This window comes from Meriones unguiculatus, chromosome 2, assembly GCF_030254825.1.
Source record: "Meriones unguiculatus strain TT.TT164.6M chromosome 2, Bangor_MerUng_6.1, whole genome shotgun sequence".
NCBI lineage: Eukaryota > Metazoa > Chordata > Mammalia > Rodentia > Muridae > Meriones > Meriones unguiculatus.
This window is the reverse complement of record NC_083350.1, coordinates 97,402,632-97,415,613: the sequence shown is the minus strand read 5'-3', so window position 1 is coordinate 97,415,613 and position 12,982 is coordinate 97,402,632. Positions and strand designations below refer to the sequence as shown.

The 12,982-nt window shown below is 40.8% G+C and overlaps 1 protein-coding gene across 2 annotated transcripts in view; it reads left to right on the top strand.

Moving 5' to 3' along the window:
- Positions 1–12,982, top strand: part of Gas2l3 (growth arrest specific 2 like 3) — a 32,662-nt gene that overhangs the window by 3,661 nt on the left and 16,019 nt on the right. The window contains exons 2-7 of one of the 2 annotated variants that reach the window (XM_060377887.1): positions 2,016–2,122; positions 4,407–4,478; positions 4,968–4,996; positions 7,596–7,764; positions 9,136–9,251; positions 11,789–11,930. In XM_060377887.1, coding sequence (XP_060233870.1) covers positions 4,973–4,996; positions 7,596–7,764; positions 9,136–9,251; positions 11,789–11,930 — 451 coding nt within the window. In that variant the 5' untranslated portion in view covers positions 2,016–2,122; positions 4,407–4,478; positions 4,968–4,972. Of the gene's footprint in view, positions 1–2,015; positions 2,123–2,488; positions 2,705–4,406; positions 4,479–4,967; positions 4,997–7,595; positions 7,765–9,135; positions 9,252–11,788; positions 11,931–12,982 lie in introns of those variants that run through there. The other variant, XM_021645693.2, reaches the window with a different exon arrangement.

Here is a 12,982-nt window from a genome sequence, read left to right as displayed (position 1 = left end):
CAGAGGAGCAGCCACAGGCATCTGTGAGTAGCACAGTGGTCAGAGTCCTTGCCCCGCTGGGCAGCTGTTCTGTCCTGCATTCCTAAACTCTGAATGCTCTCAGCCTTAGTCATTTGCTTTTATCAGCAAGCCCTCTGACTTATCAGCTCACATCACTTGCAGGTACTTTAAGCCATCAAAAGTCCATGTCAAGCACAGAGTCTGTCTGTAGGCATGTGATCAGGAGGCAGCTCTCAGCTCCTTCTCCAGCACCATGTCTGTGTGCATGCCGCCATGTTCCCCATAATGATAATGGACTAACCTCTGCACCTGCAGGCCAGCCCCCCCTCGTTAAATGCTATCCTTTAAAAGAGTTTTCTTGGCTGTGTTCTCTCTTCACAGCAATAGAACAATGACTAAGATAGAGGTTCATAGAAATGTTATTTGTAGCTGCAGGGGAGACACGTTGGCTACCAGTTCAGTCATTGAACTATTACTGGGGCTTCCTATCTCTTCACCCTTCAGATTTCTCTCCCTCTCCTGCAGATCCTCACTGCTTTGCCCTCCCCATCCTGCCTCTCCCTGGTTCTCCTCCCATCCTTTCCTTCAGCTCTTTTTCTTAATCTCTGGCCGCTTGTATTTTGTTTTCTGCTTTTCTTTGCTAAACTCACTCCTATTTTACTTCTGTATCCCTTTGTCCTAGGAGAGCATTTTAAAACTATGAATGAGATCATGCTGCCACTCCTTCATTAAAGCTGTTTAGTGGTTTCCCGCTGCATTTAGAGTCAAATCTAATTTTCTCCACGCTGCCTGTGTGGTGGGGCCACTCTCCAGAATTACTCTATCCGTCAGCCACTGTGCTGCTTTGCGTTCTTGGAATGTGTCATGCTTTTTTCACGTGGAGCCCACCCCCGTAGAGAACCCTTCTTCCTTTCTTGACAAAACTCTTACCACTCTTCACATTTATGCTTTTCTCACAGAAAAATTATTTCATTCAATATAGGTCTAAAGTAGGCTCCTGTTATTTTTCTCTTGAGGGATTTTGCTCCTTGTTTCAAAGCATTGGCATGGTTTAAGAGTGTTGATTTGTTTGGCTACGTTTTCTTTCAGTCTTCTCCAGTGGTGTTTGTTGTTATCTCTGTAAGGGCAGTAACTTGGTCACCATGGTTATCTTGGTTAGGATGGCTGATTCTGTAAAGGATATGGATACATGTTTACTGAATACACGAATCTGTGTATTATCACCTGAAACAGGATCTATCCTGAAATAAGAAATAAGGCTGAATGGACCCAGAAATGAGGCTAAATGGGACAAAGACTCTGTTTCAAATACAGTTAGGCTGAGGACATGGCTTAAAGAGTAAGAACACTTTTTATGGACAGGTAAAGTCTTAAGTTCGAATTTTCAGAACGTGTGTACAGCAAGGCTTGCTTGCACATGTCCATAACCCCATCCTGGTGCAGTGGAGACAGGCAAATCCTAAGAGCTCAGTGGCCAGCCAGAATACCTTAGGGAGTGCCTGCAGCTCAGTGGGAGACCCTGTCTCAAGGCAGCAAGGCAGAGCGATGGAAATAGATCCTTGCTAATCTGCTGTGGCTCCAACATGTGTGTGTGTGTGTGTGTGTGTGCCTGTGCCCCCATATACTTGTATAGACATCTGCACATCACACATACTGAAATCACAGGTTTATGAACACTTAATCTAGCAAAGGGAACCCCAAGTTTCATATTCTGACTTCAAGTTTTAATGTGGTTCTATTCCAATTTTTATTTTCATTTATAACCATACATTTATTAGTAAAAGAAGCCTTTTAACTTATATGTAGTGGTGTTTGAGTACTGTCAGTCTGTGTTATCTTTTCAATTTTGTAAATGTTGTTAAATGAACTATAATTATGTCTCATCATATATTTAATAGTAAGTCATTTGTTAAGTGCTCCTGTGCCAGGGATTTTACATGTATCATCTCATTTTATTTCTACAACAGCTGTCTGAGGGTCATGGTGATCCTCTTGTTTTTCTGATAAACTTTTAGGTTCCAAGAAGTTGGCCACATCATGCTCAGGTGGCTGGTTTATGTTGGGGCAGGAACTGAACTCAGAGGAATCTAGTACTTTGTACCACCGTAGTACTGTTTTGATGGTGAGTATTTTAGTATGTACTTTCAAATAGATAAAAAAAAAATATTTGGTATAGATACAGAATTTCTGCTTTCTCTGCTAAGCAGCTAATAAATATTTAACTCAGAATTTTAAAGCTAAAAGTTTTAAATTTCAGCACCTAGCAGGAATACTATATTCTTGAAATATTATCTTATAAAAAGACATTAAAATGGTGAAGCATTTTGACACACATTGAAGCATACAGTAAAAATATTGAAACATACCATAACAATGCTTCTCTTCTGTCCGCTGCTCCAGCTTGGCACTTGGTCCTTGCAGCTCATATGTACTGGCTGTCACCTGGTGGCTGAGTACTGTGCAGTAGCAATCTTTTCCCTGAACAAACTACGTATTTGTTTGCCCATTTTGCACTTTTCCAGATTCACTTCGGGATTGTGTCATGGGGCTGTAGGTCCTTCCCATCGTATTTTATATTGTGGTGTGGAGCCTTTGCAGCCCTGGGAAGGAATGTTCCATAGAGTGGCTTTCTCTCCATGATCTGAGGTCAGATTTAAAGAAGAGCCTTAAGCATAATTACAAGGACCTCATTATTGCTTTTTAGGTGAGTGGGTTGGGCCCAGTCTTGGTCAGGTTACATGTGGAGCATATCCTGTTTCTCACATTTTCCCTGGAGCATCTCAAAGTCAAGTATAATATTCTTAACTTATGCATTATGTTTGCTTGTGAGAGATTCCCATCAGGAGCAGGATGCAGTTTGGACTTGGTTATGAGAAAGTTCTTGTTTTGTTTTTAGTCACTCTAAAGGGGGAAAAAAACCCCAACAACCAAAAAAATCCTTTTAAGGCTAGTAAAGAATTGAAGTCAGCTTCTCTGATAAGACAGGGGAGAAACAAAAAAGCCAAATGAAGTGCCCAACCAGGGATGAAGTCCTGTGGTTCAGATTAAGGCTGAGACTCAGGGAAGATTAGAAATGAGGAAGAAAGGATAAAAGTAACAAAAGGAAGAACTGAGGATGTGGTGCTCACCAGGGCCTGGGCTGACCACACAGCTGCTCTTGGGTATGGAACTGGCTGACAAGAGGATATGAACAGCTAAATTTTATAAAAAGCTGGCTCTCTGTATCTGGACCGTGGTTGAGTACTCATTAATTAACCGGTTAACTGATTCAGTCTGGACAGTTCTGAAAGTTTTCCCCCAAAGGAATAGTGTACATAATAGCTTTTTATAGCTGAGGGTCTGTTGCAACATATCCGAGTGCTATTTTATTACAAATTAGTTAGTTTATTTATTGTGGTACCATGGGCTGAGCCCACGTCCTTGCACATGCTGGACAAGCATTGTGCAGCTGAGCCATCCTAGATCTGAAGAAATATTTCTAAGGGTAACGCAAGTGGTTATAGCTCTGTAGTTTCAGCAGTGCTATCTGCTGCTCCAGAAGAATTTGAAAACATCTGACTTTTGCTAAAGTTCAAGGGACTGAACGTTGTACACAAATTCTTCGTTCCCTTCATAAAACTGATTTTGTTGAATTTTCCATAAAATGTGCAGCTGCTGAACATTCTTGTGACGGCCCCTTTGTGAATGTGCCACTGTTCTGGGTGTGCACACACGCCTTGTAATTGCAGCTTTCTTTTGTTGGTGGTCGGCAGCTCCAACTGTTAGAGCTCTTGTCTGCTTATGGGGAACTTCATTTTAATGGGAATGGCTTCTTTGCTGCGTTTTTGAAGAAATGGTCTTGGAAGCTTCATACTGTGGACCTTTGTTGGGGACAAAGGATTATTTATGCTAAAAGAAAATGTATTCCCCACTGAATTAGCTGGTGGGCAGCATAACAGGCTTGTTAGCAATGCTCACTGCGCTTTGGCCTTTTGCTGTGGTGGAGAGAAGGAAAAATGAGAGCAAAAAGGGCATGCTGTGGTCTTTTGCTTTCTGCAACGAAGATGCGATACAATGTTCAGCTTCTCAGTTGGCTTTAGCTCAGGGTCTGCTTGTCTGTTGAGAATGCAGGGTGTATAGTTGGCACTTGCACACAATATTGTGAGAGAGCTCAGGGGAGGACATAACTTTGGAAACAGGTAACATTTTTGCCTTATAAGTAATTTTATAATTTTCTCTTAAAATCTTTCAGTGGTAGTTTTTAATAAAAATAGAGTATGTTAACTGCTATAAAGAAGCAACAAACACATGCTTTTTTGCAATCTCTATTATTCTGTCTTTAAGTCTTTCATTTATTTTCTTCCTGAAAATATATTAAAGAATTGTATTGACCTGATTTAATTTACTAAAGTTTGTCTCTTTTGCAGATTTCAAGAGCAGACAGAGCTTTGGAGTCAGCACTGCTGTTTCTTTTGTTTCTGACAAATTTTCACAGGAAGGTATTGAGTATTTTTAATTCATAGTTGAAATTGATACTTTTTTACTGTCTTGTTGTCTAGTAGAAAAAGCTTATGGCTAAGCATGTGATTTATAAAGTTCAAATGACTCATCAAAATGTGATTACAACAATGGAAGATGCCTGAGTTTCAGTATCAGTTTTGGGGGGTGGGCGACTGCTCTGTGAAGCAGGTTTTGCCATGAATTCTTCCTCACTGCCCCATACTTTAAGAGTCGCTTTGACACAAGCGCTGGGGACAGTGCATCAAAGTGTTTTAAGTCTTTCTCGTTTGAGTAACAGATGCCCTTGGAGGCAAAAGTGAAAAGTGATGTGAGTTCCTCGCTGTCACATTATCCTAACTAGATGAGAATGTCTCAGGTGTGTGGTCAAAGAGGCAATAAGGCACACACCTCATTCTCATCATTTGGGGTTTGAGGGAGCAGGACCTGTGCCGTAATCTGCATGCTAATTCCTTCTCTCTCCACCTCAGGGTAGATGACCATGCAGCCTGCAATCCAAGTAAGTTTTCTTTTTGTGAAAGATAAATATAAACTATGAATTGATATTATTGATTTAATTCCTTTTATGGCATTTTTTAACACCACATTTTAACAATAGCAATACTGTATTTCGACTTTCTAGTTCCAAGAACATTTTAATTCTGAGTTTTACTTGTGCAAGATATCTGAAAGAATCAAAGAATTTGGGGGTTAGTAGGTCAGTGGAAAATAAGTAGCTTGCTTTATAGCATCCCCTCTTTACAGTGTGGTACATGATCATGACTGCAGCTGAAGGAGCAGTTAGGAAAGTAAAAATACAAGGAACAAGTCTTAGTGAGATACTGCAAGTCGCTTTATCAATGAGCCTTTACCTGACTGTGTTAAAATTAGAATCTTTAGAGTAGGTTTTTTTCTTTTGTTTTTGTTGTTTGTTTGTTATTGTTGCTGTTTGTGATTGGGCAAAGCCTGCCATGGGGAATCACAGAAGTCATGGCAGTATGAAGTTTGTATTTGCTGTGTTCATTGCCTTTCTGTCCTTTTGTTTTCTTTCCTTGGATAGAAAGTAATAGGACAATTAAATATTAAATCAAAGGCAAGAGCGAAACTGAATCTTTCTACCTTGAAAGATACAGTCAGTTGCTAATAAATCCATCTTTTGAAAGTCAGAACTTTAGAGCCAGTCATAGCCGAGTTCTGATCCCACTTTTGCCAGCCTCGTCGTGAGAGCCTGGCGAGTTGTCCTGCCTGCCCTGCCTGGTTCATCACCTGCAGGGTGAGGGCAGTAATTTTGCAGGTTAGTTGTGAAGCAGTGAGGCACAGCACACATGGAGAACCTGCTGGGATTGCCCAGGACGAGTTTCAGGGGTTTGTTTCTTTGGTAATTCTTCCTCTAATGTATGTTTATACTCGCCAGAGGAGATTGGAAATGTCATAGTTTGTTTGCATAGTTTGTCCTGTTCAAGCAGGACAGAAATCCCAGCAAAGAGAAGGGAAGTACTCATGAAGTCCCACCCAGAGTCAAGAAGCTGTTTCTGGTTGTTACCTGCTGGGAGATGGAAAATCACCTTTCGTCAGTGGCCTGATGCCGGCATATAAGCCGCACTTCAAGCAGACCCCATGCTCAGTAGTAGTTGGTCAACAGAAATTGAACTTCGTGATGTCTTGTTCTTGGTTTTTTGTTTGTTTTGTTTTAACAAGAGCTCCTATGACTTTTTGATATGGCCTTTATCCTTTGAGTGCTACTTTGTTTTCTGTTAAAATATCATAAGGTTAATTTTCCCCTCCCACTGTGTATTTGTTCCTTTCTCTAGCAGTGAGGAAACTGCCTCCTGATCAATAACTCTTTAGGTATGTGGCCACACTCTTGTTGTTACTGCCGCCTTCTCCCTGGTGTGGAGGCACACAGCTCATGTGGCTCCGCCCCCATGGAGGCCTTCTGATCAGAGCCAGACACCTTGCATAGGGTCACCGTAGGCATCACTCAGGCTCCTGTTTACATCCAGGTCACCTCCCTTGAAGAGCTTCCTGCTCACCTCATGTGGGCTCTAATACTCATCTTGAGGACAAAAACCATTTGTACTTTTTTTTTTTTAATGTGATGTTATGGTTCTCTCTTTCATAATTTGCACAATTGAGTCTTTTCTATAAACAATCTGAGAGCAAATCTGCTTATATTTCAAATATTTCCACATGTTTGTTTGATAATATATTTATGTAATTTTTTTCTTTATTTTTTTATTTTAAAATATCAGCAACCATTTTGGCCTTTGCAGGCCAGTAGGCCAAACAAACAAACAAACAAAGACACTGTTAGATGGGTATTTGGGTACTTGTATAACAGTCATTTTAAAATGTTTTAGTTTTAGATCATAAAAATACAGATGATATACCAGGTTTGCTTACAGGCGTAGTTTGCTGTTCCATTGGTTTAATCAAAGTATTTGGAAAAGAAAATAAAGAAAGCATTGTAGGGGCTGGAATGATGGCTCAGTGGTCAAGAGCACAGCTGCTCCTCCAGAGGACTTGAGTTTGGTCCTAGAACCCATATCAAGTGGCTCACGGCCACCTGTCACTCCAGCTCCAAAGAATCTGACACCCTCTCCTGGCCTCCACGGGTACATGTACTAATAATGCACAGCCCTCCCACACACATTTCATTAAAAAAAAAGTCAATTTTTAAAACATCGCGATTATGATTTCAAGTTTGCAGATGCCATCTGCTGTCTGTCAGGGACAGTGCTAGATGCTGCAAACAAATCTTGTAAGGCAGGTGTTATTAACCCATTATCTAGCTAAGGTAAAGGGAGGGATTCTGGTTTAGTTACTAGTACACTCCTGAGCTGACAAGTGGAGAAAAAAAAAATTTTTTTTGTTGTTGAAATTTTATCCTCTTAGCTCTGCAGTAGAATCCAGTCGTTCATTTTGTGTCCTCTGGCATCAGCCACTGCGTTAACTATGAAGAACATCCAGGTGTTCCAGGTGGCTTCTACTGTGCATATTCTCTCTGCGGCGGTGCGGTTTGGCTTGTTCTGTATTGCTTATGTCTACTTATTCAAACATGTGGACTACGCTGACTTTAAGCAGATTGCCTTCTCTCAGCTGCTTTTTATTTTGTCAAGGTGTGGTTTGGGGAAGATCTGCCTCTAAGTCCCAGGTGTCCCCTGACGCCCAGACACGGCCCGGGACTGGCTGATGTTTGTCAGTATGACGAGTGGATAGCTGTGCGCCATGAAGCCACTCTGCTGCCTATGCAAGAAGATCTCTCTATCTGGTTGTCTGGCTTACTAGGTAAGGCTTTACGGAGACACCAACTGTTTTGTTTGGTTTTTCAGTCTTCACTTAAGAAGTGACTGATTGTTCCGGATGCCGGTGTCACTGCAGTGAGCAACAGAATTGAGTCCTTGTTTTCACAGGCTGTATAGTTTAGGTTATATAGTATAATACAGTTAAAAAGATACTCTCACCCTGAACCTTCAGTCTTGCATTATAGGAAACTTGAAATTTTACTGAAGTGGCCAGTCATTTTGAATAATCAATATTTTATGGTTAATATTAATATATTTTTAAAATTTATTTACATCTAGCATTGCTTTACTTTTTTTTTGCTGATTTATCCCAGTCTTGTAAGAGCTATAAAGTTATAAATGGAAGACATACTGTAGTTATGTAAAAGTCTGTTTCTGAACATGGAGAGGTAGAAGCAAAGGAAACCAAAAAGAAAATGCCAGTTGGAGAATGCCTGGTATCACATTTTTTTACTGTATTCAAGATTATGATGAGTGCTCTGAACTTTCTTTCCAGTGGGAAGGAAAATATCACTTTTGTTTTGTGTATGTATGTCTGTATATGTATGCATGTGTAGATGTCTGTACGCATATGTGTATGTATATATGTGTATATGTTCGTGTGTCTATGTGTATGTGTCCATTGTGTGGGTGCAGGTGCGTGGGGACTTACATGTTCGTGTAAATGTTTGTGTGTGTGTGTAACCATGTGCATGCTAGCTTAGATGCCACAGGCTCCCAAGATCTGCCTGACTTGGCCAAAGGCACACCAACAAACCTCACTTTTAGGTTCAGGGACCCAAACTCAGGACCTCCCACTTTGCTGAGAGAGCCTTCTTCGGAGCTCCTCAAGTCACTTACCTCTAGACTCTCCTGCAGCATTCTGAGATTTTCATGAGAAGGACAAGCCTGAAGAGGACTAAGGCCCTTCTAAGATGAACACACGCTGAACAGTCACTCTAGTTTTGTCTGGTATCAGCTCAGTGGTGGGAACGTTTTTAAAGTTTGTAATGCTTTTAAAGAAGTTATTTTAGAGGCAAAAGTTGATATCCCCAGATTAGTTATTCTGGCACTGTATTTAATCTATAATTTGTAACAAAATCCTTCTCACTTATAAAGAACATTTTTTTCTTGTACAGATGGTACCAATATGCAGTGAGTTTATCTAACAGAGATGTACATGTATTTTTTCTGAACTTTATGCATCACAGGTTTTGCTTTTGTCTTTGATTTCACTAGACATTATTTGTTTTAATATATCTCTTAAGGGTATTTGTTTAGTTTTCCAGCTGTTATCTGATTATTTTTAAGTTTCAGCCATTGGTTTTGAGTTTGCTGCTTCTAGATGAGTCTTAGCTTTACAATGTGCTTTTAGGTATTGACATAAAGGCAGAAAGGTTATTGGAAGAACTTGATAACGGAGTGCTGTTGTGCCAGCTAATCAATGTTCTTCAAGACATGGTCAAAGCCTGCCACTCTGAAGCACCGGGGGTGAGTAGACATTTGACAGCAGTGACGTCAGTTGCTCTCATCTACGTCTCACTATCTCTGTGGCTCTGTTGCCGTCCTGTAACCAACTGAGACTTCAAAAAGTTGATTTAACTTTTTGGGCATTTGAAAAGTAATATTTCTGAAATAGAGGTAGTAACATTAATCTTGTGGCCTGGGAGACGGTTGGCAAAGTGCCTGTCATGTCACACGAGGGCCTGAGTTCAGATCCCCAGCACTCGCATAAACAAAGGATGGATGTGGCAGCTCGTGGCTGCAGTTCCAGTGCTAGGAGACAGAGGCAGGCAGATCCCAAAGGCTCACTGGCCCACTAGCCCACCTCATCAGTGAGTTTCAGGGTCACTGAGAGTCCCTGTCTTAAAAGCCAAATCTCCATGAGCATGGGCACAAGTGCATACACAAGTATATATACACACCAGAAACAACAACGTAAGGATTTACTTGTGGGAATATTTGTGAACGCTCACTGATATTGAGGCTATAAATAGTATCTCGGATAGGTGATCTCCAGCAGCTAGATCCTAAAAACATTGACAGAACCTTCTACAGTTACTATATTCGAGAAGAGAGTTCATGGTGGTTCCTCACTGTGCAGGCTAGTTTTATGTCCAGTTGACACGAGCTAGAAGGAGGGAACTTTAATTTAAAAATTCCAGCTGTCTGGAAGGAGGGAACTTCAGTTTAAAAATTCCAGCTGTCTGGAAGGAGGGAACTTCAGTTTAAAAATTCCTGTGTGGGGTGCAGGTGTGGGCATTTGCCCAGTCAGTGACCAGCAGGGAGGGCTTGGCCCATTGTGGGGGTGCCATAAGAAAGCAGCTGAGCAAGCCATGGGGAGCAAGCCAGTGAGCAGCTCTCCTCCACGGCCTCTACTTCAGCGCCTGCCTCCAGTTTCCTGCCCTCCTATCCTGACTTCCTTTGATGATGAAGTGATACGGAAATATAATCCAAGTAAACCCTTTCCTCCTGAACTGGCTCTTGGTCATGGGGTTTGATCACAGCAACAGTAGCCATGACTAAGACCCTGGCACACAGGTTACCTCTCTTTTTGGTATTATCATCATCTGTATAGTTTTCATCTGCCTTAGTGGCAATTTTATAAAGATAGGTGGAATACATAACATTTTTAAAAGATAATTTGAAAGTGATGCTTTAAAGCATATTAGGTTTCTTTCTTTTTATCAGAGAAAGTGTTTTTATTAAGTGCTTTTGAGAGTTTGGAGCTTGGGCACACTGATAGTGAAACATAAAGTAGTATCATTGTCCTGGGAAGGCAATGAGTGAGACAGCTCTGTGTCTGTAGACACATACAGGCACACAGATGTATCATATATGTAATCCTGAAAATAAAGTACATCCTTTGGTATAAAAAATTCCCTACTTCTAGGAATTCACTCTAAGAAAATCACAGATAGAAATAATGTAAAAGTTAAGAATAACCTGCTTATCAAGAGAGAAGTGATAAAAATTAATTATGGTACTTAAACACTTTGGAATATTATATATTTTTAGAAATGATTATTTAAGTGTGTCCTCTTAAAGTCTTAAATATGCCCACAGCCTGTCTAGTGCACATTTTTCCAAAGTACGTGCACACGCATGCACATACACAAATGGGTTTGCAGACTTTTATCTGCGCGGTGTTTTCTAAGTACATATGCATTGCTTTGCATTGAGATTTTATTGAAGTGTCAGAGAGAGGATTTCAGTTAATACTAACCATCTTTGTATTTTGCTATATTTATTTGTATATTTTTGGCAATGATAATATATTCTGTATTTAATCATGCATGCAGGCTATTTCAGTTCTAGAAAATAATAGCACCCAGAAAGAGATGCGTAGATTTGGTAACCACAGTTGTTGCTAGGGAGAAAGAAACTGGCAATGGTGAAGAAAGACCAACTGTACCTGTTGTATTAAAAACGTATGAATCGCCAAGTGAAAAGTAAAAGCGAAAGGACTCCCCACTTCTGCCTCAACCGCAGCAGGAATATCAGACTACTCTTGGGCTAGAATAGTTAAAAAACAAAAATAAAAACTTCAGGTTTTATGAGACTTAGGTCACCAAGGAACCTGATTTAAGAGTGAACAAATACTCCCATATTTTATAGTCTCTCTAAGAAGCCCAGGGCGACCTTTGTGACTCTGTGAAGAAGAGGCAACACTGAGGATTTGTTAATCTGTAGCGTAGGATGAACCCTGTGCAGAGACACAGTAGAGATGCTTTGTAGTTGCCAGGCTGTCATTTTCAGTTTTGTAGTTGCCAACTGTCATTTTCAGTTTTGAAGTTCTTGTGTTGTTTTGAGTCGTTCAGTTTTCCTAAGCATCTGTTTCTGGAAAACAAAATAAAAGAAGAAAATCGTTCTTGACGATAATTGTTTTCCCTCCAACCTCCGTGCTCTTTAGTTACACTTAATGCATATAACATTTACTTTGTGTTACTAAAAATAAACACCTAGTGAAATATCGTTGTGTGTTTTTTTTGTTTTGTTTTTGTTTTTTGTCCTTATGTCTTTTCTAGAATTTTCCAATGAGAAAAGTGCCGTGTAAGAAAGATGCTGCGTCTGGTTCGTTCTTTGCCAGAGACAACACAGCAAACTTCCTTCACTGGTGTCGGCACATCGGGGTTGACGAAACGTACCTCTTTGAATCGGAAGGGTTAGGTAGGTACTGTTGCTGGAGTGTTAACTGGGAGGGCTGCGTCTCTCCCTCATTTCTACATTTCTTTCTAGACAGTGACTTGGGTGCCACAGCTTCCCCTCATATTAATATAGGTTTATGATGTAGAATTCTCTGAGTTGGCTGCTGAAGATGGACCCTACCAGGTCTAAATTACTAGCAATTCCTTTTTAACCAGATCATTATAGAAATAGCAGGTGAAGTGTGCTTACAGTATTTAGATTTAATTATAAATAGTAGCTGCCACCTCTATTATCTAAAAGGAATAATGCTTTTGACATTTCATTAAAGGAATCATGCTCAGAACTTGGCAGTGGTGGCACATGCCTTTCATCTCAGCACTTGGGAGGCAGAGGTTTGAGGCCAGCCTGGTCTACAGAGTAAGTTCCAGGACAGTTAGGGCTACACAGAGAAAACCTGTCTCAAAAACAAACAAACAAAACATGCTCCACTGAAAAACTGTCGATGTGTTTTTCTCATTTTCTTAAGTCAGCAAAAGCATCTATACGATACTAATGAAGCAGCTGCCTGGCTGTTTTGTGCGCGCACACAACACAGAATCCAAAGCACTCATTGGCATGTAGACGTGAACACATGCTTGTATAAAATGCATACGCATGGGATGCATATTGCTGTGTAAGAAAGCCACATCCCAAAGCGGACACTGTGCTCCTACACAGAGGTTTCATCACCGGCACCGTCTACAGCTCCCGATTCATGTTGGTGATTAAAAGCAAGCCGACTTTTAGTCGAATTTGTTAGTGTTTAGTCCTTCACGGACACTGTAAAGTGTGGCTGGCTCCCGGGTAATCGGCAGCCTGTTCACTGCGCTTCTGGCTACCCCTGCCTAGCGCAGAAGGATGCCGTGGACCCTGCAGGCTGTGTGTGCTGATTGTTACCGACAGTGATGTTTATTAAAGGGCCATCCAGCTCAGAGAGCAGAGGCAGGAGAGGATGCTTTGAATTCTCTCCTTTGTAGCTTACTCTTTGTGAAAAGGCCTAAGATTGCCATTTATTTTTAAATGTGAAAGACATC